This window comes from Lynx canadensis, chromosome E2, assembly GCF_007474595.2.
Source record: "Lynx canadensis isolate LIC74 chromosome E2, mLynCan4.pri.v2, whole genome shotgun sequence".
In the NCBI taxonomy this organism is placed as follows: Eukaryota; Metazoa; Chordata; class Mammalia; order Carnivora; family Felidae; genus Lynx; species Lynx canadensis.
In genome coordinates, this window is record NC_044317.1 from 37,011,482 (window position 1) to 37,038,523 (window position 27,042).

Consider the following 27,042-nt stretch of genomic DNA (forward strand, 5'->3'; position numbering starts at 1 on the left):
CAGCCCGCGGAAATTTGAAATGGCTGACGGGTTGCTGGCGGCTGGCGGGCTGGGGTCGCAGGCGATGGTTCCCCAGCCGGAGCGCACGGGCTGGGCGGTCGAGGAGTCGACAGCGCCTCTGGAGAAAGGTGAGCACCCGTTATGCCGGGCCCGAGGAGCCGCCTTCTAGCGGCGGACCCTTTCCGCGGGGTCCTGGGGGCGTCGGGACTTTCAAAGGGCGCCTGGGTCTTATTTGGGCTTCCGGACCCAGCTCTCAAGAGTGGCGGTGGTGACAGTGCGAGGCTCCGACCGCCCCTCAGGACGCCAAAGTCGGGAGGTACCCTGGGCATCTCCCCTTCTCCCCGCCCCATCTGGCTTCAGCTTCCGCGAGACTGGAGGGAGTTGAGCCTGGCCAGGAATTTCCAACCTGGATATCTGGGTGGGCTTCCGGGTGCTTTGTGCGTGTTCACCTGTGGAGAGACGTCTCCTATTTTTCATCTCCAGCTCAAGGTAGATCATGAACCATTCTCCCTTAACTGAAAGATAAGAAACTTGAACCCTTGGCCTGGGTAGCCCTGCGCACCGAGAGTAGGTGACACGCCCAAAGTTAGGGGAGCCAATATGGGACAGTCTAAAAATAGAACCGAAGTGTAATTCTCAGTCCTGTCTACCTCTTTGTGGAGATTTCCGTTATTATTATTTGTCCTGATATTTTTAAGCTGTTCAGGATTTTCCTTTAACATTTGCAAGTTGGATTGTGTAGTGGAAAGAGACTTGGCAAAGTGAGAAAACATGTATGACTTAATTCCACTAGTAATCCCTCTTGTGACCTGGCAAAAGTCACTTGGCCTCAGTTTTCTTTTCTGGAAAACAGAGCCAATGGTCTTAATAGAATGTTGAAGATTAAGTGAAATAATGTGTGAAAAGTAATGCTTTCAAAGTGGCGGTAAAGAATTGTGCTGAAGTAAGGTATCCTTTGCTTTTTGTATTGTGTTAAAATACACATAAAACAAAGTTTACTGTCTTAATTTTTAATTGTACAGTTCAGTGTTATTAAATATATTCAGACTGTTATGCAGCCATCACCACCGTCCATTCCCATAACTCTGTTATCTTCTAAACTGAAACTCTATTCCTATTGAATAATAATTTCCCATCCTCCTCTCCCTCATCCCCTGGCTATGATCATTATACTTTCTGTCTTTATGATTTTGACTAAGTACCTCATTATCAGTGAAATCATACAGTATTTCTCTTCCTGTTACTGGCTTATTTCATTTAGCATCATGTCCTCACGGTTCATCCATGGTGTAGCAGATGTCAGCATTTCCTTCCTTTTTCATTCATTTCCTTCCATTCATCCATTGATGGACACTTGGATTGCTCCCACCTTTTAGCTATTGTGAATAATGCTGCTATGAACATGGGTATACAAATATCTTTTGGAGGTCCTGCTTTCAGTTCTTTTGGATATATACTCAGAAGTCAAATTGCTGGGTCATAAGGTAATTCTATTTTTAGGGTTTTGGGGGACCACCATACTGTTCTCCATAGCAGCCGTACCATTTTACATGCCTACAACAGTTTACAAGAGTTCCTCCTTCTCCATATCCTCACTAACACTTGTTTCCCTGATAGTTTTTCTTGTTGTTTTTTGATAATTGCCATCCTAATGGGTGTGAGGCAAAGGTATTATTTCTTTAACATTTATATATACTATTTATATATTACTGTTGTGATTAATAAATAATTTAATTATCTTAATTTAATTGAAATAAGCATGCTATTTTCACCTTTCCTTTATAGGAGAGGAAATTGACGCACAGAGAGATTGCCCCACAGCTAGTGAGGTATTGATGCCCTTTTAGTTTCATGTGCATTGGCATTTGTGAGCAGTAGACCTCTGAGTACACTGTGGGTCATTTGTGAGGTCAAGTAGCTCTGGTGGCCTGAACAGAAGCAAAGAAGTCAAAGCAAGGAGAAAATACATGGAGCTAGGGGGTGGGGTGGGAAGACTGCTGTTAATAACAGTCTCAGATAACCTATGGAAATTATTTTGCCAGCTTAAATGCTACCCTCTGCATTGTTTATTTAGTAGCCATTTTGTCTATTAAAAACATCGCATTACACAGAATTAGATATGCCACTGGCCAAATCATGCCTTATAAAACATAATTACATACAGCCCAAACCTAATGTGATTAGCATTTTCTAATCTTTTCCTTAGACATAGTTACTGAAATTAGTGAGGAGGAACCTAGTAGCTTTAGCGAAGTAAACCTTATGCATTATTAAGAATTTCTCATCCCTGTTTATTGAGGGGCCATTGACAGACTGATATTGAAGAAAATAAAGAAAGGCTTCAACTTATTTTGAGAAGGACTATAGGAAAGCAGCTCCTAACTTTAATGAAACTTTATGGAATTGTTTTGGGGAAAAAAATACTGTAAGATATTTGACCATTATTATAAGTTGCTAGCTACAGTAAGAATCACAGCTTTATTCTTTAAAGGAGATCTTTGGTAACTTACAGTGAATCAAAAACAACCCTTTTCCTCTGCCTCTTTGAAAAACTTCACAGAACAACAAAGACCTAACCTATGAAACATTTTAAGTTCTTACTGTTTCAAAGTAGAACTTGGTTTTTGTGATATTTTCAAGTTTGGAAAACTGGTTTCTTATGACAGTGATAAAGGTAAATAAAGCATTGCTCCCAAATCCTTGTTTATATTTTGTTTGGAGTTTCTAAGCCTGCTTATTTTCATTGTTCTTGTAGCTCTGTTCCAAGATGAAGATTCATGCAGTGATTGTAGCAATCATGATAAGCGGGGTACTAGTTTACAAAGTTTTGTGCCTGAAGGAAAGACTCATTTCCCAGAAATATTCCAGACAAGTCAACTTTTGTTCTATGAGCGATTCAGAGCTTATCAAGATTACATTTTAGGTAAGTAGGGTTTTTTTTTTTTTTCTTTTTTACTGCTTTTATCTTTTCAGTTTACACGTAGATTGTTTATCTCAGTCCCCCAGACTTGCCAGTTGATTCTGAGAAAGTGGATTTAAGTAGATTTGTTAACTTTTCTCTGCTTTATGCAGTCTCAATTCTTATTGTGTTTAATTTGTTTGTAGCTGACTGCAAGGCCTCTGAAGTAAGAGAATTCACAGCTGAGTTCTTGGAGAAGGTCCTTGAACCATCTGGATGGCGGGCAGTCTGGCACACTAATGTGTTTGAGGTGCTGGTTGAGGTAAATTTAATTCTGTTGTTAAAGGCATTTGTCTCTTGCTAAAAGCACTTTCCTTCAGACTGTTACAGCCAAAGTGCTTATTTTTAATTAAAGTTTATGAGCTGATTGAAAATAGCATGTTTTTCACATCTAATTGTCATGGTGTATGGAATGTTCCGCAAATTTTAAAGGCAGCCAAGGAGGAGTTACCAGGGAATTGAGGTGGTGTAAGTTTCAGTGTCCTTTGACAAGGGGAAATGGTTTATAAATCTATGAAGTGGAGGAGGTATTTGAGACCATTTAAGAAATAAAGAGGCCTCATTATGAAGTCAACTGAGTTTCAATTAATTTTTTACCTTCTTAGTTGTAGCCCATTAAGTAGCTCAAACCCAACAGGCATTTAAAAACTGGCCTATTTTTTTGCCTAACAAATTTGTAGATATGTGGTTAATCTCTTGATAATGTGTCCCATTGTCAAAAGTAAAAACAATCTTATTTTTCAGCTGACTGGGCCTTTTACACTAAATTTGCACTCTAATTACAGCTGTGAATTTTTCTCAGTGTTTGTTAACTAGACCACAAAAAACCCTGTTAAACTAAAATGTTAAACCAGGGAGTAAGAATACAAGTTGTTGCTGCAGCTCCTTTTTAAAATGACATCACTTTCTGCAGTGATTATGTATGAGGCAGTAGGTGGCAGCTGTTCCTGGGGACTTTTGAATTTTGGGTTATGCTAATATCTTTGGTTGCAGTAAAGGCCTATTAATTTGATTATGATAGTGTCGTTACAATCCATGTCTTCTGTCCATGTTCAATCTCCCACCTCTACCCTGACTTATTCTCTAAAAGTTATCAGAGTCATTGTTTTAAAAGAGAAATGTGCCATTCCTCTGCTTAAAACCTCTAATGCATTGCATTTACTAAAGCCTTGGTGTTGGCTTTGTGGTTTCTCTTTATCTAGAGAACACAAAACCCAAGTTCCTTCCAATGCCCTTTCTGTCCTGATCTCCTTGCCCCTCTCTCTCACTTCATCTACTGCTGCCCCTTCCCTTGCCCATTTCTTCCCTTTGGTTCCAGCAAGAAACACTGCCTTTCTCCTGCTCCAGCAGCCAGTCTGCCACAGGGCTTTTTCACCTGCCTGATCTTCAGATGGCTGCTTCCCTTTCATCCTATACTTTTCCCTACCATGCCAGCAAAACCAGACCATCACCCCTGCTAGTTACGCTTTGTCAAATGCTTATCACAGTCTTGTTTGTCTTCTCAATTCTCAATTACAATGTAAGCTCCATATGGGTAAGAACCAGGCCCTTCTTGTTTATTTTTTATATTATGGAAGAAGGCTCTGTGTTCCCATTTCATGCTTTAAAAAATCAGGCTATAAGTAGTGTTTTATATTTGTCTTAATTTTTATTTCCATGTAAGTAATATTTTAAATTTCAGGTCACAGATGTGGACTTTGCAGCCTTGAAGGCAGTAGTGAGGCTTGCCAACCCGTACCTCTGTGAATCTCAAGTGAGCACTTTTACCTTGGATTGTATGAATGAGCTCCTCGATCTGAAGGAACATCGGTTGCCCCTGCAAGAGCTGTGGGTGGTGTTTGATGATTCTGGAGTATTTGACCAGACAGCTCTTGCAGTTGAACATGTCAGGTAGGAAGAGAGTTGATAAAAATAACCTTGTGGCCTGAGACTGGATGAAATGCAGTAATTCTGGTCTGCATTATATACCTAGATTTAAAACTCAAACTATAAAGTTGGTCATTGCAGTATTTTAAAATGTTCAAAGATAGGGAAATCTTTTTTAAATTAAAAAAAATTTAAAGAAGATTTTAAGTTTTCATTTTGAGATAATTTCAGACTTATAGAAAAGTTGAAAAAAAAAACCCAAAGAATTCCTGTATGGCCTTCATTCAGTGTCCTTAAATGTTAACAAAAGATACGGGATTCTTCATTTGGTTTGTATATGTTTAGAAACTCTTAAAAGTTCTGGAGGCTAAGGCTTATGATTAAAGTACTTGAATACGAAGAAAGGAAAGAAAGTGAAGGAGGTGGTACACTATGTCTTCTACACCGATAAGACACACTTTTTTTCCCAAGAATGTATCTGACCAAAGATGTTTTCTCAGGCCGCTTCCAGGATACTTAGGGGATACTTATAGTGATTCAGCAGTTCCATTTATCACCCGATGCCCATCAAAAGTGCTCTCCTTAATCTCCATCACCTATTTCACCCATCCCCTCATTCACCTCCTTTCTGTTAACCATCGTCAGATAAATCTTTTGTCAGATAGTTCCTGATACAGATAGTTCTTTTGAATCTTCTTTATTATAAGTATATTCACTAAGGAAGGCTGACTTTTGATTATTTAAAAATGGACTTCTATTCCTCTAGGAGCTGGGAGACTGGATTATAGTAGCATAGTGTCTTGTAGTTTTCACTTTTTATGCCATTAGTGAGTTAACCTGGTTTTGCTGAGCTTATTTTCGATGTTCCACAAAGAAGCAGAGTGTTTCGGGCCCAGCTTCCAAGATCTTATGGAAAATTTCTAATTGTACACAAGAACTTTTAACCCTAGATATTCAGTATTTGGCCAAGCAATATAAATCTAAAGAACTGGCTTCTGTTCAGAACCAGTTTCTCTCACTTGAAAAAAATCTGTCAACTGAAGCCTTTGAAGGTAAAGGGATAATTGATGAGTTTAGGAAATTAGGAATCAGGGAATGAAGCTTTATGGGTATTGAAGTTGGTAGAAAGACAAGTATCTGGAATTAGTAATGGTATTTGAAGGTGAGCCTGGCTAAATTTATTCTTCATTTTGAGGACTCAGATTCTGGTCAATGCCCAGAAAAGTTATGAGGGTTCTCGTTTGTTTTTTATTCAATGAGTATTCAAGTGCTGGGTCCTGATTTGATTGGTGCATGAAACAGACACAATCACCACCACCAGCGGGCTTCATTCTAAAGGTGGGAGATGAATCTTAATCACATGAAGGTATAAAAGTGATTGGAAACTGCAGTGAGTGCAATGAAGAATTAGAGTGTTCTAAGACTAGGTCAGGTGGCTGTTACATGGTTGTTTCCTGAGGAAATGACATTTGAACTTGGGTCTGAAGGGTTGGCTATGTGAAAGGGGTGTGGCAAGGGTGGGGAGGGAACAGGTTCAGGAGCTGAGTGAATTTAAGGAACTGGAAGGCCATTATAGCTGGAACACAGACAGTAATGGGGAAGACTTATGAAACTAGCTTAGAGGTTGTCAGGAGTCAGACGATGTGGGACTTCATCGGCCAATTAATCATTTTATCTGTAAAAGCACTGTGGAAGCACTGAAAAAGGTTTTTATTCAAGGGTGAATAGGATCAGCTTTGTGTTTTAAAAGATTTGTTCTGGCTGCTGTGTGAAAAACAAATGGAGGGAGATGGAATAAGAAGATCGGGCAAGAGAGTGGGCTAGAGTGGGGTGTGGAGAGGACACATGGAAGCTTACTGAGAAGGTAGGATGGCTGGGACTTGGTGGCCGAGTGGATGTGGGGGATGAGGAGATATGAGTGGATAAGCCAGAAGTTAAGGTTTTGGTCTTGAGAGAATAAACACTGGAGGAGGTGCAGATGTGAGTGATGTGTGTGAATGCCCAGTATGGTACTGGTGAGGATAATACTTGAGCTAAGTCTTGAAATGTAAATATAAGTTCACCAGGTGGAGAAGGTGGACAGCCTGACCAGCATTTCACATGGAAGTTTGAAAGACCTTGTGAAATGGGAGTCTGCATGCAAGAGGTCTGACAAGAGAGGTGCTCTGTAGCCAGATTGTGAATCCAAGTAATACCGCCAAGCTCAGGAATTTGAACTTCGTTGTGAGGGCAGCAGCCAGCAGAGTTTTTTAACTGAGTAAACGCATGCTCAGGTTCTTTTTTTTTTTTTTTTTTTTTTGAGATGACTAGAGGGTGAAGAGACCGGCAGTCCAATCTACAAGAATTAAGAGATGGCTTTATTTTCACTGCTCCTTCCTTTTCATAGCAGAACTTTTTTTTTTTAAATTTTTTTAATGCTTATTTATTTTTGAGAGATAGAGCACTAGTGAGGGAGGGGCAGAGACAGAGGGAGACACAGAATCTGAAGCAGGCTCCAGGCTGTGAGTGGTCAGCACAGAGCCTGATGTGGGTCTCGACTCATGAACTGTGAGATTATAACCTGAGTCGAAGTCGATCGCTTAACCCAGGTGCCACCCACGTGTCCTCACAGCAGAACTTCTTGACAGAATTCTGTGTAGTCACAGTCTGCACCTCCTGGCATTCCAGTAATGCTTCTGCCCCACAGCACCACTGAAATTGTGCTTAAGGTCACTAAAGTCCTCCATGTTCTCCTTCCCAGTCATCTCTTTTCTGATCTCATCTTGCTTTCCCTCTTGGTCACATTCTAGTTATTTGATCACTCCCATCTTCCTAACACACACTCTTCCAGCTTCTTAGTCATCTTGGCTCTTCCTCTCTTGCTCAAAACTTTAAAATGTTGGAGTTACCCAGGGATCGGTCCTGGACTATCTACCCTTCTCTCTCTTTAATCAGCCTTGGAAGCACATTAGAATTACCTGGGAATTGCTTTTGTTTTTGTTTTTTTAAATATTTATTTCGGGGAGAGCGCAAGCAGAGGAGGGGCAGAGAGGGGGTACAGAGGATCTGAAGTGGGCTCTGCACTGACAGGCTGACAGCAGCAAGCCCAATGTGGGGCTCGAACTCATGAACTGCAAGATCATGACCTGAGCCAAAGTCAGATGTTCAACTGACTGATCCTCCAGGTGCCCCTGGGGATTGTGTTTTATAGGAGTAGTCCAACTAATACATGAAGAAAGAATGATAGGATCAGAATATCACTATTTTGCAACTTGTAATAAAATAAAGGTTCTAGGCAATAATTGTGGTTGGCTGCTACAACCATTGGTGAAAAACTGATGGGGAACTCTGTAGTAGATGGATCCGGTTGACAACACCTGAATGCACTGGTCATTCTTAACCTCATCATCAGAAGAGATGACCAGGTATCTTATGCTTCCTGATGGAAGTACATTGTGTCTGTCTTTAAGTATCCTTGCCAAAACATCTTTCCCAAAGCTGATCAAGTCTTTAGATCTTACTTTCTGTTTACCAGAAGTAAAAGAAGCGGAAGAACATGTTAAATGACCCCATGGGGATGCAATCAATAAAATTCAGAGTGTGGGAAACTTAAATAAATTGCAAAGAGAAAAGGAGGGAGGGATAATCTATAGAATAACTGTGATTTAATTAAATGCAATAGCTGACCCTTGTTTGGATCCTGATTTGAACAAGCCAATGATAAAACAATAACAGCAACAATAGCAGAAGAGACAGATAGGGAAAATTCAATACTGACTGGATATTTGGATATTAAGAAATTATAACACTTTCTTGGTGTAAAGATTTATTTTAGAGCTATATGCTAACATTTGTGAATGTTGTATGTTTGACATTTGCTTTAAAGTAAATCCAGTGTTGAGATGGTGGGGGTGGGGAGCAGAGAAGTAAGTGGGTAGGGTAGAGATGAAATAAAATAGCCTATGCATTGATAATTGTTGAAGCTGGTTAATGCATAAACGGTGTTCATGATACTACTTGCTCTTGTGGATGTTTGAAATTTTCCATAATAAAAATTTGTTCAATCGCTTGGGGGGGGAGGGGTTAAAAAAATATGGATCTTGCACCCAACCCCTGTCCCCCTCCTGCCTTTTGCAAAGGTTCTGATTTATCGGTCTGGGATAGGTTTGGGAATCAATTTTTAAAAGCTTCCTGGGGAACTTTAACATGCAGAATCAGGTTTGAGAACTGCTGTTTTATATTATTTCCCTAGATGATCTCATCTGTTGCTTTAATGTCATCAATATGCTGACAACTCCTAGATTTATGTCTTTAGCTCTGATATTTCCCTTGGGCTTTGGGCATATATATTCATATTCGCTCTTGACATCATCCACTTGGAGGTCACATAGGCATCTCAGTTCAAACTGTTTTCAACCCCAAACCTTTTTCTCTCCCAGTCTTTCCTATCTTAACAAATGACACTACCATCTACCCAATTACAGATGGTCAATAAATAGTTCTTCTGATTAAAAAGAGGTGGTAATGGAAACAGTGTTGTAGAAAACTTCTTCTTTAGTCAATCTAAAAAAGTTCTTGTATGACTCAAAACTATCAAGTCTAGCATTTATGCAGCATTCTCTATCATCACTGATACAGTTGTTGTGATTTACTCTTTAGCTTGCACTCTCCAAAACCCTAACACTGAGCCAGTGATTAATTTGAATGATATGAGTTTCCTTTTCAGATTTTTCTATCAAAACATTTGGAGGAGCTGGGATGAAGAAGAGGAGGATGAGTATGATTATTTTGTCAGATGTGTTGAACCTCGATTGAGATTGTAAGTATTTGCTAGTGACCTTGTCCATGTTGGAAAAAGAACTGTCCATGGTTTATTTTACCTGTCTGGTGTATGTTACTCCAAGGGCCCACACACAGAAGCAGGCCGCTATACAAATAGGATAACCCATTGACGAGTTATTAAAGGAAACCTGTACGAATGCAGAGAAACCTATTTTTAGTGTTTATACACTTGAGTCTAAAAGCTGAGTTCAGGGACACTGAAATTAAACAGCTCACTGTTTTGTAAGTCTGAATAAAACTCAGTTTGAGCTAATGTGTTTAAAAGAAACCCTGTGTTAAATTCAAAGACAATTATTTGAGAAATAGAGAAGTTAGTTGAATTATAAGATATTTCTTTTGCTTTAATTTTTTAAAAGAGTACTTTTAAAAATATTTGGCTTTATTCTAAGTTCCTATAGTAAAAGACACTGGGCTAAACTAACAGAATTATCTCAGGATGTTTTGTCAAGTTCTTGTCCTTAAATCTTATTTGACAAATAGATAAAAATACTAAACAATTAATATTGGTGGTGCATAAAAATATACTAATTACTGAAACACAATCTTCTTCTAAGAAGAAGAAGAATTGTCATATTTTTTTAGGGAAAAACACATTACAAAAAATGTAACTTAACTATGCAACCCACATAGTATTCAGATTTCCACTAGATGGTACTCTAAGACCAGGTAATTTTCTTGTATTCATGAGTGGTAATTTAATAGGCAGTGCTGCAGTAAGAATAAAATTAGAACTTGCACTAAAAAAAAAAAAATTATAGAAGGTGATTTTTTTTCCCTGTGTGAAAGATGATTTTGCTACATAAGGTAAGGCAGTAACCCTTTACATTTTCGTGGAACCCAAATAGATTTGGTAAATTTCTCTTGATTTACATAGTAAATAATAAGTAAAAAACATGTGAAAAGTATGGTTAATGGTTCCTCCTGGTTTAGAATTATGTGTGATTTCTATTTAGCCTTTCCAGTTTTTCCATCATGCATTTCCTATTTTCCCATAACGTATTCAATAAAATGCCAGAATTTCAATAAGCTTGCATATTTTCTAGTTTTGTTATGCTTGCTCTTAGAGAGCAATGATTGGTTTTGATTGAAGTGAAATGTAGGTGAATAATGTGTATCTAGCAAATTTGATCTTTACTTGGAAAAGACTGTATTCTGATTTGACAGCTTTACATGTTCAAACAACAAGAGATGATTTACATATTTACCTTTTACATCCCTGGCAGATAAGAAAGTGTAAGGGAGGAATTGTTTTAAGTTATGGAGAAGAAAACTATGGTACTTGATGGGGAAACTGGAATGTTATCAAATGTAGGCAGACTCTTTAAAAAGGTCCCTGGGCAAAGAGAGGAGTAGTGTTATGAACATGCAGGATTTAAAGGGAATCAAACCATACTGTCTTGATTTTGCTCTGTGAGGTAAATATTTTTCCTTTTTAATTCAAAACGCTGTACTTCAAAGCTTATGGGTCTGAGACACAGATGTTGGTTCATTGCTTCCAGACCACAAAGTATCACTTTAATGAGAAGACATAGCTGATTGGCATGGATATTGGAAATGCTAAGAAATTTATTTTAAAATTTGAGTCTTAATCTCCATAACTTAATAGACCTGATCAAGCAGTCAGTGGTTTGGTTCCCAATTTTTTGTTTGCAAAGTGGATTTCTAGAATATCTTTAAATGAGTATGGATTAACCAAAGCAGACAAAATCCTTGCTTTTCAAGCTTCACCTAATTCATTTACTTGAAAAGTGGAAAAAATTATTTTTTATTCATTTTAAGTAGTGTTTGAATGTTAACTGTAATTTCATGTAAATTTGTTTAGGATGTGGTTCTGTTTTTCCCCCCTATCTTATTTAGAGCATGACTAAGTTAGAAAAACATCATCTAAGGCAATAGTTTTCAACCTTCACTGCACATTAGAATCCCCAAGGAACTTTAAAAAAAAACAAAACCTCTCTACTTCTGGAGACCAATTTAATTGGTCTGAATGGGGACCTGAGCATTTGTATTTTTTAAATCTCCCCAGTGATTCTAATATGCAGCCAAGGTTGAAAAACTCTAGCCTCAGGCATAGCTAGTCAATATACTTTTAAGTGAGAAATAAAGCAATTATTTTAAAACACTAGGTAATGACAATAATATTGCAGTTTATTTTCAAATCCATTAATTTCATGTCCATTAACTTGATTGTACATTCATAAATTATTTTATTGCATCTAGAAGTACTTTTTGTTCTGTCTATATATTTGTGAAGATATACAAACTAATAATAAATTTTAAGTACCAGTAAGGTTGTCCAGTACAAGGTTATTTTGTTTCAATCACTCTCTAGTAATGGCAGCTTTGTATTTTTTTCTGAGAATCTCAAAGGCTTATGTTTTTGAAATACTGTTATAATCTTCCTAAGGGAATATTCAGCATAATTTTTTGCTGTAGGGCTTTAAATGTGAGGAAGGACTAGATGACTTGAATCATTTTTATTTTTCAATCTTATAAATATGGTCATCTTCGACATTGTTATGAAACTACTTGAGATACTTCCCTTCCCATCCACACTCCCAGATTGCCCTCTGACATTCACTTAAGATTTTGAATCTAATATATGAGAAAATAATTTTTATTAAATAATGATTACAAATTGTGAAACATGGACTTTCAGTGTTTGTAAATAACAAATGCTTGGATCTAAGAATAAAACCCAGCAACTCCCCAAAGCAAGAAAAGCTAGTGACTTTAATAAAGTGATCCTTAAAACTTTCAATAGCTTCCACTTATAATAGAGTGCTATTCAGAAAGACTTAACATGTACTGAGTTATGTATTATAAAATGCTTTTCTTCCTGGTCTTTAAGGACTAAATGGGCTGTTTTTTGTTTTTTTTTTTAAATTTTTTTTTCAACGTTTATTTATTTTTGGGACAGAGAGAGACAGAGCATGAACGGGGGAGAGGCAGAGAGAGGGCGACACAGAATCAGAAACAGGCTCCAGGCTCTGAGCCATCAGCCCAGAGCCCGACGCGGGGCTCGAACTCACGGACCGCGAGATCGTGACCTGGCTGAAGTCGGACGCTCAACCGACTGCGCCACCCAGGCGCCCCCTAAATGGGCTGTTTTAATGATAGGAAAATATATCAGAAAGGCAGTGTATTTCAATTTGCTTTTAAACTTGCAGGCATTATGACATCCTTGAAGATCGAGTTCCTTCAGGACTTATTGTTGATTACCGCAATCTGTTGTCCCAATGTGAGGACAGTTACAGGAAATTTTTAAATCTGAGAAGCAGTTTGTCAAATTGTAACTCCGATTCCGAGCAGGAAAACATCTCCATGGTTGAAGGGTTAAAATTATATTCAGAGATGGAACAGTTGAAACAAAAGCTAAAACTCATTGAGAATCCATTGTTGAGGTATGTGTGTCTTTGTTATTCTTAGCTAGTTGGCATCTTTTCTAACCAGCTATCTTACTGAGAACTGATAGGTCTGTTGGTTTCTCTAAGATACGTGTTTGGTTATCAGAAGAATTCGAATATCCAAGCAAAGGGCATTCGTCCAAATGGTCAGAAGGTCACGCATGTGGTCTCCTCCACCATGATGACTGGTCTGCTGCGGTCTCTGCTCAGGGACAGGCTTTGTCAGGAGCCTTGTAAGGAAGAAACAGAAATTCAGGTAAAAGGAGTTTTTTTTGCTGCAGGTGGCTTTTTCTCTTCTAATTCAGGCCAGGTTTTCCTGAATTCTACAAAGCGTTTATAGGAGCTTCCCAGAGTTGACTTTTTGTGAAATGGGTAGTAGTGAGAGCCCTGCCTTTCATAAGCATTAGTCACTTACCAAGCACGTGTTGGGTTCAGTGCAGTAGCTGAGGAGATATTTTTTTTAAGTATGTGGTTTTGGCACTTTGAAAGTGAAACATGAGAGTACCTGGAGTGATATGTAGGTTGCTTTTGGGGGTGTATATTTGCAATATGTTGTTGTTTTCTAGTTCCATAGTGATCCATTGTCTGCTATAAATGCCTGCTATGAAGGTGACACTGTGATTGTTTGTCCTGGCCATTACATGGTACATGGCACATTCGCCATTGCTGACTCCATTGAGTTGGAAGGTGAGTCCGGAATATCATGCGACCAAACTCTCTGGCATGATAATGCTTAAGAAAACAGTAAGTCACTGATCTTGTTGAAACTCCAAGAATATGATTAATTCTATTTGATTTCAAATGAATTTCCTTAAAATATTTTGAGTATTTAGGAGAGCCTGGGTGGTTCAGTTGGTTAAGCTGCTAACTCCTGATTTTGGCTCAAGTCATGATTTCACAGTTGTGAGATTGAGCCCTGCCTTGGCTCTGTGCTGGCTGCTTAAGATTCTCTCTCTCCCTCTGCCCTTTTCCCACGTGTGCCCACCTGCCACATCTGTCCTCTCTCTCTGTCTCTCAAAAAAAAAAAAAAAAATATATATATATATATATAAATATACATAAATATATATATGTATATTTACACATATACATATATATATATATTTAAAGTGTGTGGGACATTGACTCAGTGTTTGAGCAACTTGAGGTATGATTTTTTTGTGGCATTGTATGTGTTGGGAAAATAAGCACATAGAGAAAAAAAGACCATTACGAAGAAGCATATTTTCCAGAATGTAGGTGGTTTATGGAAAGGAAATTTCATTTCTAGAATAAAAATTTTCCCTAGGAATATTTTTTAAGGTTTAGTATTTTTTATTTCCTGCCTACTCTTCATTTCTTATATGTTATGGATGTGTTGATGCATGGTTTTTGTTTTAAATTTAACGTATTTCTGCATAGGTGCAGGTCCAACTTGAAAGTGGACCAAAAATCTTTATCTTATTCATTCTTTAAACTTGCTGAATGTCAAATTCTACTTCGTATCTTGACCAAAGTATACTTATGAGAACATTAATGTTGAAAGATTCTATTAAAAATAACTTTTTAGGCTGTCATAATCTTATTGTACATTTAGAGTGATTCCTAAATTTAGGTTACTTTACAGTTGTTCTTCATGGTCCTATGTATTTCCATAACATATTAAATTTAGATGCACCTGTTCAACTATTTACCAAAAAAGCTTCAAGTTAGCAATAAAGCTTGTAATGCAAAAAATCATATATCATTTTGGGACTTGTGCAGCTGTTCACAAACTGCTTAAGCTATGCTCTTTATCTTTATCTTGTCAAAACTTCTTAATGGAAGCAAGGCTGGGAGTTTAATTTCCTGCTGTTCACTAGTACATCACTTTACCCCCTTTTTTGTTTTATGTATGTAATTTTTGTTCTTTCCCTTCTCCAAATATTTGATATATAATAGATGTGTGTGTATAAATAACACATCTGCAGGATAAATCACTGCAATAAAAACACTTTATTTTTTAGCATAGTGAAAATAGCATTGATATTATAGATTGTATGGTGGATAGCAGTTCTTCCTAGGTTGGTGAGGAAATTAATAATGAAATTGCCAAAGTGTCATAAATAACCATATAGATATCTGAGGATTAAGTGTAAAAATGACTATAGATTTACTAACAGGCGGCATTTCTGAGAATTTGGGGAATCAGGTGGTATATCTAGTGTGAATATATGGAGTACCTGTTCATGAGTAAGAAGATTAAGGCTTATCTGATAGCTTATCTGACTGATCTATAGCTAACACTTATCACAAGAGATATATAATTGAGTACCTACTATGTGCAGGGTGTTAACAGTACCTATAGTAGGGTTTTTCTTTCTTGTTTAGTACATTTGCTTAAATGATGGTTTTATGTTTTAAATTGCTAAGAATATGTAGCTTGTTAATGTAATAAGCTTAATTTTTTTCCTCAATATGGCAAATTTTTTTAGTTTTTAATTTTTTTGATGATAAACATAATGGTTATCGTAGAAAATGTTCCAACTGCAGGCAGACACAAAAGAAATCAGAAAGAGAAATTACTTACAATCCAATCATCCAGAGTCCACCACTGGCATTACCCCCAAATATGGAGTCCTCTTGTATTCTTCTTCAGTGCCCCCAAAGGCTTGTCTGTGTCCTTTGAGTACAGAAAACTTTATTGGTTTTGCCTGTTTAATGTAGTGACTGCTTTCATTTACTCAAACAAAGGCTCATCTTAGACACTGAGACTTAGTTCTTACAGCTTTTTCTATGTGATTCCGTTTTATGATGAAAGTCAGACAACTTCTCTAGTTTTCTGACACTCCAGGTTTTGTAAGCCCATTCAGAGGTCTGGCCTGCATTATTAGTTTGGAATTTGTAGAGCTCCATTGTTTTTTATTGGTTCATGAGTAGACCTGTTTTTTCAATAACTGAAATTGTTTTAAGTCCATCTGTCAGGTTCTAAGTCAACCTGTTTAAGAGAATACTAAAATTTAAAAATCTTGAGAAATGCCTAGGATTTTTCAAACCTAATTTGTATTAGAATAATAGGATTTTAGAGTAGGGAAAAAAACTTTTAAGGGTTAAATGCATTTTTAAAACTTTTTGAGCCAGCTGTGAGTATTTAGGATTATTTACTTTTATATAGCAGTTTTGTAAGCAAATTTAGTGCTGACCTGGTCTGAGATGGTTGATAGGGTAGTCTTCCTGATAATGGGAGCAAATTGAGGAGTTGTTATAATTAAAAATTGTACACCCTGGTTTAAATTAAACAAGATATGTGAGGAGATAATTAGATTTTACTTAAATGCAACGTGGTTGACTGGTTTCAAATATCATTTGTGGTCATTTGAAATAGAGAAATCTACTGTAGCAATTTTGTGTTTAGACATTTCCCCTCAAGCATCTTAAACACTCTTGCTCTCTTCCTTAGGATATGGTCTACCAGATGATATTGTGATAGAAAAGAGGGGCAAAGGAGACACTTTTGTGGATTGTACAGGTGCAGATATTAAGATCTCAAGCATAAAATTTATTCAGCATGATGCTGTAGAAGGAATCTTGAGTAAGTATCTGAATATTTCATGTATTATTTTGTTCCAGGAAGGAAAACTTTACTTTCCCTGGAAAATGCAATTTAATAAACTTACTCTTGAGTATATGGAAGACTGATTAATTATTTATGTACACATAACATGATGACTTAGGAAGCTTACTCTAAAGTAAAAAATAGTTCAGTCTATTCTGAAAATTTGTTAGTTTAATATTGGTTTCTTTGTGATCATTTTTTTCTTTCAAACATTCCAATATTGTGGTCTGTGTTCTTTGTTTTCGATTAGCCCTAAACTCAATGCAGCTATTTTCCCATTGTGCTGGTATTTGTTTCCTAGGATCTGTATTCCCTTTCTAGAATTGGTCTCCTTTTCTTCTCCCTTCCAGGATACTCATGAAAGTTACTTTCTGATACTTTTTTGGTAATGAAAAGTGCTTTTTAACTTGCTTTTACGTTTCTGAGATCATTCTTTTTTAAAATGCTGCTTTTAGATTTTAGCCATTGTTTTGTAAATTATGAATTTGTAATTCCAATAACAAAGTTTACATGGTGGCTAGTGAAATATTTAGACCACCTAACGTCAGCTCTAGACCATTTCTAATATTGGAAAACACACATTACTTAAAGCATTTGATTGCATGTTTTCATTCTAGTCATTCATCGTGGTAAGACCACATTGGAAAACTGTGTGCTGCAGTGTGAAACTACAGGAGTCACGGTGCGAACATCAGCAGAATTTTTAATGAAGAACTCAGATTTATATGGTGCCAAGGTAGGATAATCTCTTATCTTTTGGGAAAGAAGTTTAGGTTTAAGTTCTAAATAAGTAAAATGTGGGACCAAGATGTAAAGATGTACACTCCCGTTCTCTTTCCTCAAAGAAGTTCAGACACTTATATACACTAAATCAGCCAGAGTCAATTGTGTAAGGAAGAAAAATAAGAAATCTGACAGTTTCTCTAGGATAACTTTGAGATTTAGACCCTTCACATTTGTTAATTTTGCAAACAGTTTTGTAGCAATTGAAGCTCAGTTGCTCTTTTAAAAAAAATTTTTTTTAATGTGTATTTATTTTTGAGACAGAGACAGAGCATGAGTTGGGGAGGGGCTGAAGGAGAGGGAGACACAGAATCTCCGAAGCAGGCTCCAGGTTTTGAGCTGCCAGCACAGAGCCCGATGCGGGGCTTCAACTCATAGGCCACGAGATCGTGACCTGAGCCGAAGTCGGACACCCAATCGACTGAGCCACCCAGGCGCCCTGAGTTGCTTTTTTTAAATGAGACTTTTTATTTTGAGATTATTGCTGAGCTAACGTACTGTTGTAAGAAATTATACAGAATGGTCCTATATGTATACTCTGTACTAGTTTCCCCATAATTGTAACATCTTGGAAAACTAGCACAACAGGATAACATGATTCAGTCGAGTATTTCCATCACTCCAAGGATCCTGCATGTTGCCTTTGATAGCCATATCCACTTGCCTCTCCTTCAGACCTCTTCCTTAATCACTGGCAAACTTTAGTCTCTTCTCCATTTCTATTATTTTGTCAAGAATGTTACGTAAACATAATCATACAGAATGTAACCTTCTGGGATTGGCTTTTTTCACTCAGCACAGTTCTCTGGAGATTCATCCAAGTTGTTCCAGGTGCAAAGTGTTTGTTCTTTTTTTATTGCTGAATAGTATTCTAGCATATTCCAGTTTGTTTAACTGTTTACCCGTTGAAGGATATCTGGGTTTTTTCCAGGTTTTGGCTATTGTAAATAAAGCTGCTGCAAACATTTGTGTACAGGTTACTGTGTGAGCACTTTTCATTTCTCTGGTGTAAATGCCCAGGAGTGCACGTGGTAGCTACATGTTTACTTTTTTTTTTTAAAGACACGGCCAAACTGTTTTCCAGAGTAGTTACACCATTTTACATTCCCATCAGCAGTGTTTGAGTGATATAGTTTCTCCATATCCTTACCAGCATTTGTTTTTTTAAATTTTAGCCATTCTGGGGCGCCTGGGTGGCGCAGTCGGTTAAGCGTCCGACTTCAGCCAGGTCACGATCTCGCGGTCCGTGAGTTCGAGCCCCGCGTCAGGCTCTGGGCTGATGGCTCAGAGCCTGGAGCCTGTTTCCGGTTCTGTGTCTCCCTCTCTCTCTGCCCCTCCCCCGTTCATGCTCTGTCTCTCTCTGTCAAAAATAAATAAACATTGAAAAAAAAAATTTCGCTTTAAATTTTAGCCATTCTGATAGGTATGTGGTTTTACTTTTCATTTACCTAGTGGTTAATGATATTGAACATTTTTTCATATTCTTACGTGCCATCCTTCTCTTCAGTGAAATGTCTATTCATGACTTCTGCCCATTTTCTAATCGGATTATTTGTTCTTTTTTACTGTAGATTTTGGAGAGTTCTTTTTATATTCTAGATACTAGTCCTCTGGTGGGTATTTGGTTTGCAGATTTGTATGCTAAACTGTAGCTTGTCTTTTCATTTTCTTCACTTGGGCTTCTACAAAGAAAAGCTTTAAGTGAAGTCCAATTTACTGATTTTCCCTTTTGTGGGGTAGTGCTTTTGGTGTTAAGTACAAGAACTCTTTGCCCAGCCTTAGATATCAAAGATTTTCTTTTATTTTTTTTCCTAAAAATTTCATAGTTTACATTTTACATTTAAGGTCATGATCCATTTTTTGAGTAAATTTTGGTGTAAATATGAGTTTTAGATTAAGGTTAATTTATTTTTTTGCCCATAGATGTCCAGTTGTAACCACACCATTTCTTGAAAAGGCGGCTCTTCCTTTGATAAATTGGTTTTCTACCTTTGTCAAAAATCATCTGGAAAATTTGTGTAGGTCCATTTCTAGGTTCTCCATTCCATTCCACTGATCTGTGTACCTGTCCCTCCACCAATATCTGCCACTGTATGTTGAGTCTTGAAATTTGATACAGTGATTCCTCCCACTTTGTCTTTTCCAAAATGGTTTCAACTATTCTGGTTCCTTTGCCTGTCAATATAAGTTTTAGAAAAATATGGTCTCTGTCTACAAAAAATCTTGGTGCGATTTTGATAGGAATTCTAATAAAACTGTATATCAATTTGGGGAGGATGGACATCTTTTTTATGTTGAGTCTTCCAATCTTGTGAACACTCTCTCTCCCATTTATTTTCATCTTTGATTTCTTTCATCAGCATTCCATAATTTTTAGAATACAAGTCTTGTATGTGTTTTCTTAGATTTCTATGTAAATATTTCATTTTTAAGTGATTATAAGTCATCTCATATTTTTAATTTCAATGTCCATGTGTTCATTACTAGTATACAATACAATTGACTATTGTTTGTCACATATCCTGTGACCTTGCTGACTTTTCTTATTAGTTCTAGGAATGTTTTTGTAGATTGCTTGGGATTTTCTACATGACTATCATATCATTTGCAAATAGGGACAGTTTTATTTCTTCCCTTCTGATCTGTATGGTTTTGTTTCCTTTTTTTTTTTTTTTTTTTTTTTTTGCTTTATGGCACTGACTAGAACTTCCAGCACTATGCTGAATAAGAGTGGTGAGGGTGGACATCCTTACTTGTTCTTGATATCAGGGAGAATGTATTCAGTATTATACCATTATGTATAAGGTTAATTATAGGCTTTTTGTAGATAATCTTTATCAAGTTGAGTAAGTTCTCTATTTCTCTTTTGTGATAATTTTTGTAATCACTGTGTGTTGATGTTTGTTAGATGTTTTTCCTTAATCATTTCATATGATTACATGATTTTTCTTTTTGGAAGAAAGAAAATGGTGGGTTACATTAATTGATTTTCAAATTTTGAACCAGTTTTGCACCCCTGGAATAAACACAATTTAGTCATAGTGTATATTTTTTAATATATTGCTGTAATATATTTGCCAATGTTTTGTGAGGAATTTTTACATCTGTATTCATGAGAGATATTGGTCTGAAGTTTTCTTTATTTGCACTGTCTTTGTCAAGTTTTGTTATCAGGATAATATTAGCTTCATAAAATGAATTTGGAAGTATTCCCTTCACTAATTTGTATTAATTCTTTAAATGTTTGGTAGATTTTTCCAGTGAAACCATCTGGGCCTGGAGATTTCTTTTTTGGGAATTTTAAAATTATGAATTCAATTTCCTTAACAGTTATAGGGCTGTTCAAATGACCTATTTCATACTGAGTGAGTTAACAGATATGCTGATAGGTTACAGAGCTCCTGTGGATGGGTGCCAGGTCAGTGGTGAAGGGCTTTCCTGTTTGGTGGCAGTGGCACCAGTGACTCCTGGAGCACCATGTGTTATATGTACCACCTCCCACCCAGCCCGTTAGGCCTCACACCAGCCTGAGGGGGCAGGTGACCATTTCTTCTGCTAAGTTGTCAAATTTACAGGTATAGTTATTTGTGGTATTCCCTTAGTCTTTAACCTTTTGATGTCTGCAGGGTCAGTGCTGGTATCTCATTTCATTCTTGATATTGGTAGTTTGTTATAGTCTTATTGGTCCCTGAGGCTCTGTTCACTTTTCTTTTTCAGTGAATTTTCTCTGTGTTGTTTAGGTTGGGTAATTTCTACTGTTCTATCTTACTAGTTCACTGATTCTTTCCTCCTTGTTTTCCTTTTTGCTGTTGAGTCCATCCACAGAGCTTTTTATTTCAGTTATTTTTGAATTCTGAAATTTCCATTTGGTCTTTCATATCTTCTGTTTTTTTCACTGAGACTTTCTTTGTGCGCCTTTAATTTTTCATTTAAATATGTTCGTAATTGCTTCTTAAAGCCTATTTATCATGGATGCTTTAAAATCATTGTCAGCTAATTCTAACATCTTTGACATCTTGGTTTTGGCATCTATTGACCATCTTATTCAGTTTGACATCTTCCTGGTTCTTGGTATGACAGGTGATTTTCCATCAAAACCTGGACATTTTGTACTACATTATGAGAGTCTGGATCTTCTGTTTTAGTTTAAGTGACACCCTTACAGGAGGGGATGGGATGAAGGGTACTGCTGGTGGAAGGAGGTAGAAGCCCAGGTTCCCCATTTTAGCCTCCATTGATACTTGTTTCAGTGGGATAGCTCTTTGTTACTGCTGGGAGGGGATGGAAATTCTGGTTTCCAGCATGGTGCCCACTGACACTGTGGCCCATGACAGTGGCCTTGTTACCACTGAGCAATGGTGAAAGTCCAGACTTTGTACCAGGCCTGCTCTGATACTGCTCTAGTGGTGAGAGGGAGTGGCATCTTGTGACTGTTGGGTGGGAGTGTGTAGTCTCCAGCGATGCTGCTAGGGCCTTGTTACCGGCTGGTGGGGATGCAAATCCTGGCTTCCTGCTTGGCTTTCTCTGACACCACCCCATTGGGAGAGTTGGGGTGCCTGGTTACAGCCTTGAGAAGGTGAAAGTCTATTCTCTCCTCTTAGCATTTGCCAGCATGGGGATGGGCCACTATTTTTGTCTGTGGTGTTTGACTGGCATAGAGCTATAATTATCTGAAAGTCTTCTGTCTTTCTAAACTGCCTGGTCCTTTGGCTAGAGAGTTCAGGCTTTTTGGAAGGCTTTTCTGGTCTGTGTCTTGTGTTTATGGATTGCCAGATTCTTCAGCTTCATGTCTGGGGAAGAAAGCCCAATTGGAAGATTTTTTTTTTTACTTAGTAGAGAGTTAGATTAGCCATCTAGCCATATGTGTTCTTGTATCCCCAAAAGGGGAATTAATAATAAATATTTTCTCATGGTTTACTACTACTCTTAGAAAAAAAACTCAACATATATGTGGTAGGTGTCTTATAAATGGTTAATAGCAGCTCTTCTTCATGTATGATATTGTATATTAAATTATTCCCAAAATGATTTCTTAAATAACTATAGAGGTTTGAGTGAATTATTTTTACTTCCCAAAGTGCTTAGTATAGTTTTAGGAAGTAAATTATTCCTGTTACTGTTACTTAATTGGTACCATGTGGTCCTAAGGGACACTGTGAAAGAATTGTGCCATGCATGAATCTTTCTGGTTACTTTGTTTTATTGAGTCACTTGAATTGGTTGCTAATTTTAACATGTGTGTACTAGTGGAGGCTATTAATTGTTTAGCTCATAGAAGTGATTTTTAGGTTATGTTGGGATGTTTTAAAACTAGTGTGTTTTTAAAAATATCAGGTCTTCTTTCTATACTTAAATTGCAATATTTTACTAGACTCAAATACTATTCTCCAACTAATTTAGTGTCTCAGGATGATCATTTTGAATAAGTGCAAAATTGTTAAATATTTTGTTTTTTTTATTTGGCAGAATCAGAAAACTGACTTATCCAGAATGAAAGGGAGTGGAACAATAATCAAGTGTTGATCATCTTAGCCAGTGTTTTGTGTGTGTCTCTGCGTGTGGTTTTTGAAAGTGATAAATGATAGACAACTTGCTGGAAATGGAGCAAATAGAAATGTTGATTAGAAATATCTAATAAAACTTTCTGTAAAACACTTTATATTTACACTGTGTTAAGGTTTAAGAAATGATTGTAATAAATCTTCTCTTGTAGTCCTGCCTTAAAATACTGATTGTGATACCTTGAAATGTAACTTGTAGGGTGCTGGTATAGAAATATATCCCGGGAGTAAGTGCACCTTGAGTGACAATGGGATCCATCACTGCAAGGAAGGGATACTCATTAAGGTGAGTGAATCTGCTAAAACACCCTCTTTCCAAAGGTTAGAATGGTTTCATCTAAGAAATAATTGTGTTTTGTTAAATTCCCAAGTTGAGTTCTATTGTTTGGTTTTGAAAAGCACAAACAGTACATACATCTTAATAATCATCTTGATATCAATAGTTGGTGATTGAGGGTCTTTTGTGAGAATACTTTGCTATCTATAGATCTGCAGAAATGACAGAGGAATGCTGTGTCATTCAGAGCTCAGACTGTGCTACAACATATTAATAAGCATAGCTTTCTACTTTATTTTTAGAATAGCCTGAAAACAGTGAGAAGATTTTTAAAGCAGGCAGTGTTGAATGTGACAGTTCCTTAAAACATTTGTTTTCAATGTCACAGGACTTCTTAGATGAGCATTATGACATTCCCAAAATATCCATGGTGAATAATGTCATACATAATAATGAAGGTTATGGTGTTGTCTTGGTGAAACCTACAATCTTCTCCGACCTGCAAGAAAATGTCCAAGATGAAACTGAAGGTATGTTTTATTTAGTGATTTTTAAAAATAAAAATGTGATCCTAGTTTACTTTATTTCAGCATTAAACTCTTATTAAGGATCTGAGTCTTCCTCTCCTTAACAAAGATAACTGGCATATGCTTGGACTCTGAGATAGAGAAACTTGGGAAGGCTGTAACATTGTAGACTCTCAGGGTGAAAGAAACTTTCAAGGTCAACTAGTTCACCTATTCATTCAAAACCCTGGTGTGTGGTTTCTGTGGTCCTGCGGTTCTCTTATCATGCTTGGCTTTCTGTGCATTTATAGAATAAAGCTGAGCATATGATAGAAATGGTAGCTCCTGCTGACATTTGTTAAGGATGGAGGCAGAGAAATGCATGTGCCAGATTGAAGGCTGCATTTACTGGAGGGGATTATGGAGTTTGTCTCTATTTTTTATTGGCAGAAGTAAATGCCTCCCTGTTAACTATCTTTCTTGGCAGGAAAACTGAGCTCAGTAGGAAATTTGTGACTTTTAAGCCATGACCCAGATTACTGTGAAATCTTAGTCAGAGAGGGATTATGCATTGGCATGGATGAGGAAAGTAGTCCTCGTCATCCATCAGGATACAGTCTAGTTATCTGTGAGTTCTTTTTCTTCTCACAGTTATGTAGGTCAGAAGTCCAGGTCGGCTTGGCTGCATTATGTGCTTAGGGTCTCAGAAGGGTGAAGTTAAGGGGAGTGGGCTTTGATCTGAGAGCTCTGAGGGGGAAATCTGCTTCTGAGCTCATTCATATTGTTGGCAAAATCCATTTCCTTGAGGTTGTAGGACTGAGGTCTCCATTTTTTTTTTTTTTTTTTTTTACAATTGCCTGAGGATTGCTTCAGCTTCTAGAGGCCACTGTCCAGTCCTTGCCCCCATAACCTCCTCTATCTCAGCAACTTTCCTCAAGAGAAACTTCCTTAAGGCAAATTTTGTTCATGCTTCAAATCTCTCATGTTTTGAATTTCTTCATACTTTCCTCTTCTTCATCTAGCCAGAACAAAACCCCAACTTTTAAAAGGTCCAAGTGATTAGATTAGGAACACCTGAATTATTTCCTTAGAGTCAGCTGATTAGTAACCTTAATTACGTGTGCAAAATTCTTTTGCCACTTAACAATCCCGAAAGTAACACCAGGGGGGTGGGCATCATAGGGGCCATCTAGAATTCTGCCCCTCAGTAAGCACTCACTTCTAATGCTGGCATTAGCTGCTAGAAGGAGAGTTCCTTTGGGAATAGTGGCACTCTTACTAATCTTTGTGTCTATCTCCTAACACCGTGCTTATAGTAGGTAGTCAATATCCAGAAAGGGTCCGTTGAGTGAATGAGATTCTAGGATAAAAATAGAAAATAATTCAAAATTGATAATCCTGTATGAGGGTCAGAAAGTCTTGGTACAAAGACTAAGACAACTGCTTATTGAAATACTTATGGCAAAGAGTTCATGGAATCCAGTCAGATGACAGCAGGAATCCTTGGCAGTAAAAACTTAAAAGCTTTAATTAGAATATAGAAATATAGGGGCACCTGGGTAGCTCAGTCGGTTAAGCATCCGACTTCGGCTCAGGTCATGATCTCGTGGTTTGTGAGTTCGAGTCCTGCGTCAGGCTCTGTGCTGACAGCTCGGAGCCGGGCGTCTGCTTTGGATTCTGTGTCTCCTCTCTCTTCCCCTTCCCTGCTCATGCTCTCTCTCTCTCTCTCTCTCTCTCTCTCTCTCTCTCAATAATAAATAAACATTAAAACAATTTTTTTAGAATATAGGAGTATATATATTTTTTGTTGCATTATTTTGTACATTTTACTGTATTTGTTATAATTTGTTTGTTTCTTCAGAAAATAGAGCACTTAAAATTCCGACAAGTGAGGAGGCAGACACAGCGGAAAGGGTGGATCTAGAAGAGCTGATTCAATGTACAACTGGCAAAATGGAGCTTTATGCAAGATCTAATCTTTCTGAGCAAGTGGAAGGCAACTGTGAAATTGTAAATGAACTAGTTGCTGCCTCCACACAGAAGGGTCAGATGAAGAAGAAAAGGTTGAGTGAACTGGGGATCACGCAAGCTGATGACAACTTAATGTCACAGGAGATGTTTGTTTCAATTGTGGGGAACCAGTTCAAATGGAATGGGAAAGGGAGTTTTGGCACATTTCTTTTCTGACCACCGTGATATAAATAGATAGCAAAATATTGGATTTTGCACATGCTGCCCTGAGAATCACTGCTGCTATCATAGTTTGCTTCATGTCTGTATTTTATATTTGATATATTTGATTGGGTTTGAGTGAAATGTACATCTATTTCTATCTGCAGGTGTTGCACATGAAACATTCCCTTTTATAAGGAAGGTCATAAAAACATATAAAATAGAAAATATTTGAAGATTTCTTATCCAGAAAGTCTTGCTTTCTCAAACACATAGTTCTCTCATATTATTAAGCCTATCAGTAACTTTCTAGTGTAAACACACTTTTAACCTAGCACTTCAAAGAAGAAAGGGAATGCAAGATGAGTGCACAGAAATGCAGTAGGTGTCAAATGTCAAATGTGCAGTGTTCTTTACACTTGTCTTTTTCTCCCAATTACAGCAAGTCTGAATTCCATGATATATTTGCATACTACTTGTCTTAAAATAAGTTTTTATTATTAGGAAGTTATCTGCATAATCAGACGTACTATTGAGAATTTGAGTGGGATGCATTTTTGTGTTGAACAGTGTAATCATCAAAACAGTAATAGATAGCATGGCAGGTTTGAAACAGATATGAGATGTGTTATTCAGAGCCAATGCGTATGTAGAACATTTTCACTGTTGCTGAATATGAATGATTAAAAAGAAGGTGTTTTTCTTTGACCATAACAGTATTCTGATCAGATTTCAAATATCTTACACATAGTGGTTTCTTTTACAACCTGTATCAGCTCTGTGTTCTTGAATATCATATTGTAAGACACAGCTTTTAAAGATATTTATATTTTTAAAAAGTATATGTGACATTAATATGCTTACTGATTAAAATTAAAATTATGAAATAATAAATTGAATCTTGTTCTGTTTTTCCAGATGCATTATGGGCCATAGTGCTGTAGCATCTGTGGTCCTTTTGGAATGCACACAATGGAATGACCATTGAAAGGCATTTTTCTTTTCCTCATTTTAAATCCTATTGCAGAGGTAATGCTAATTAATTCTGCATAAACTTGACCCAAATACTGATTTAAAAACCATTTATTCAATGTTTAAAAAAATCAAATTGGTTTT

General features: G+C 37.1%; 1 protein-coding gene across 1 annotated transcript; it reads left to right on the forward strand.

Annotated features, from left to right (window-relative positions):
* On the forward strand, positions 1 to 26,810 carry SHCBP1 (SHC binding and spindle associated 1). Its single transcript, XM_030299565.2, has 13 exons — positions 1 to 128; positions 2,756 to 2,923; positions 3,106 to 3,221; positions 4,641 to 4,849; positions 9,531 to 9,623; positions 12,817 to 13,050; positions 13,141 to 13,309; positions 13,620 to 13,740; positions 16,472 to 16,603; positions 17,245 to 17,363; positions 23,171 to 23,257; positions 23,637 to 23,778; positions 25,616 to 26,810. The coding sequence occupies exons 1-13, from the start codon at positions 20 to 22 to the stop codon at positions 25,939 to 25,941; spliced, it is 2,025 nt and encodes a 674-aa protein (XP_030155425.1). The 5' UTR covers positions 1 to 19; the 3' UTR covers positions 25,942 to 26,810.
* The last annotated feature ends 232 nt before the right edge of the window (positions 26,811 to 27,042 follow it).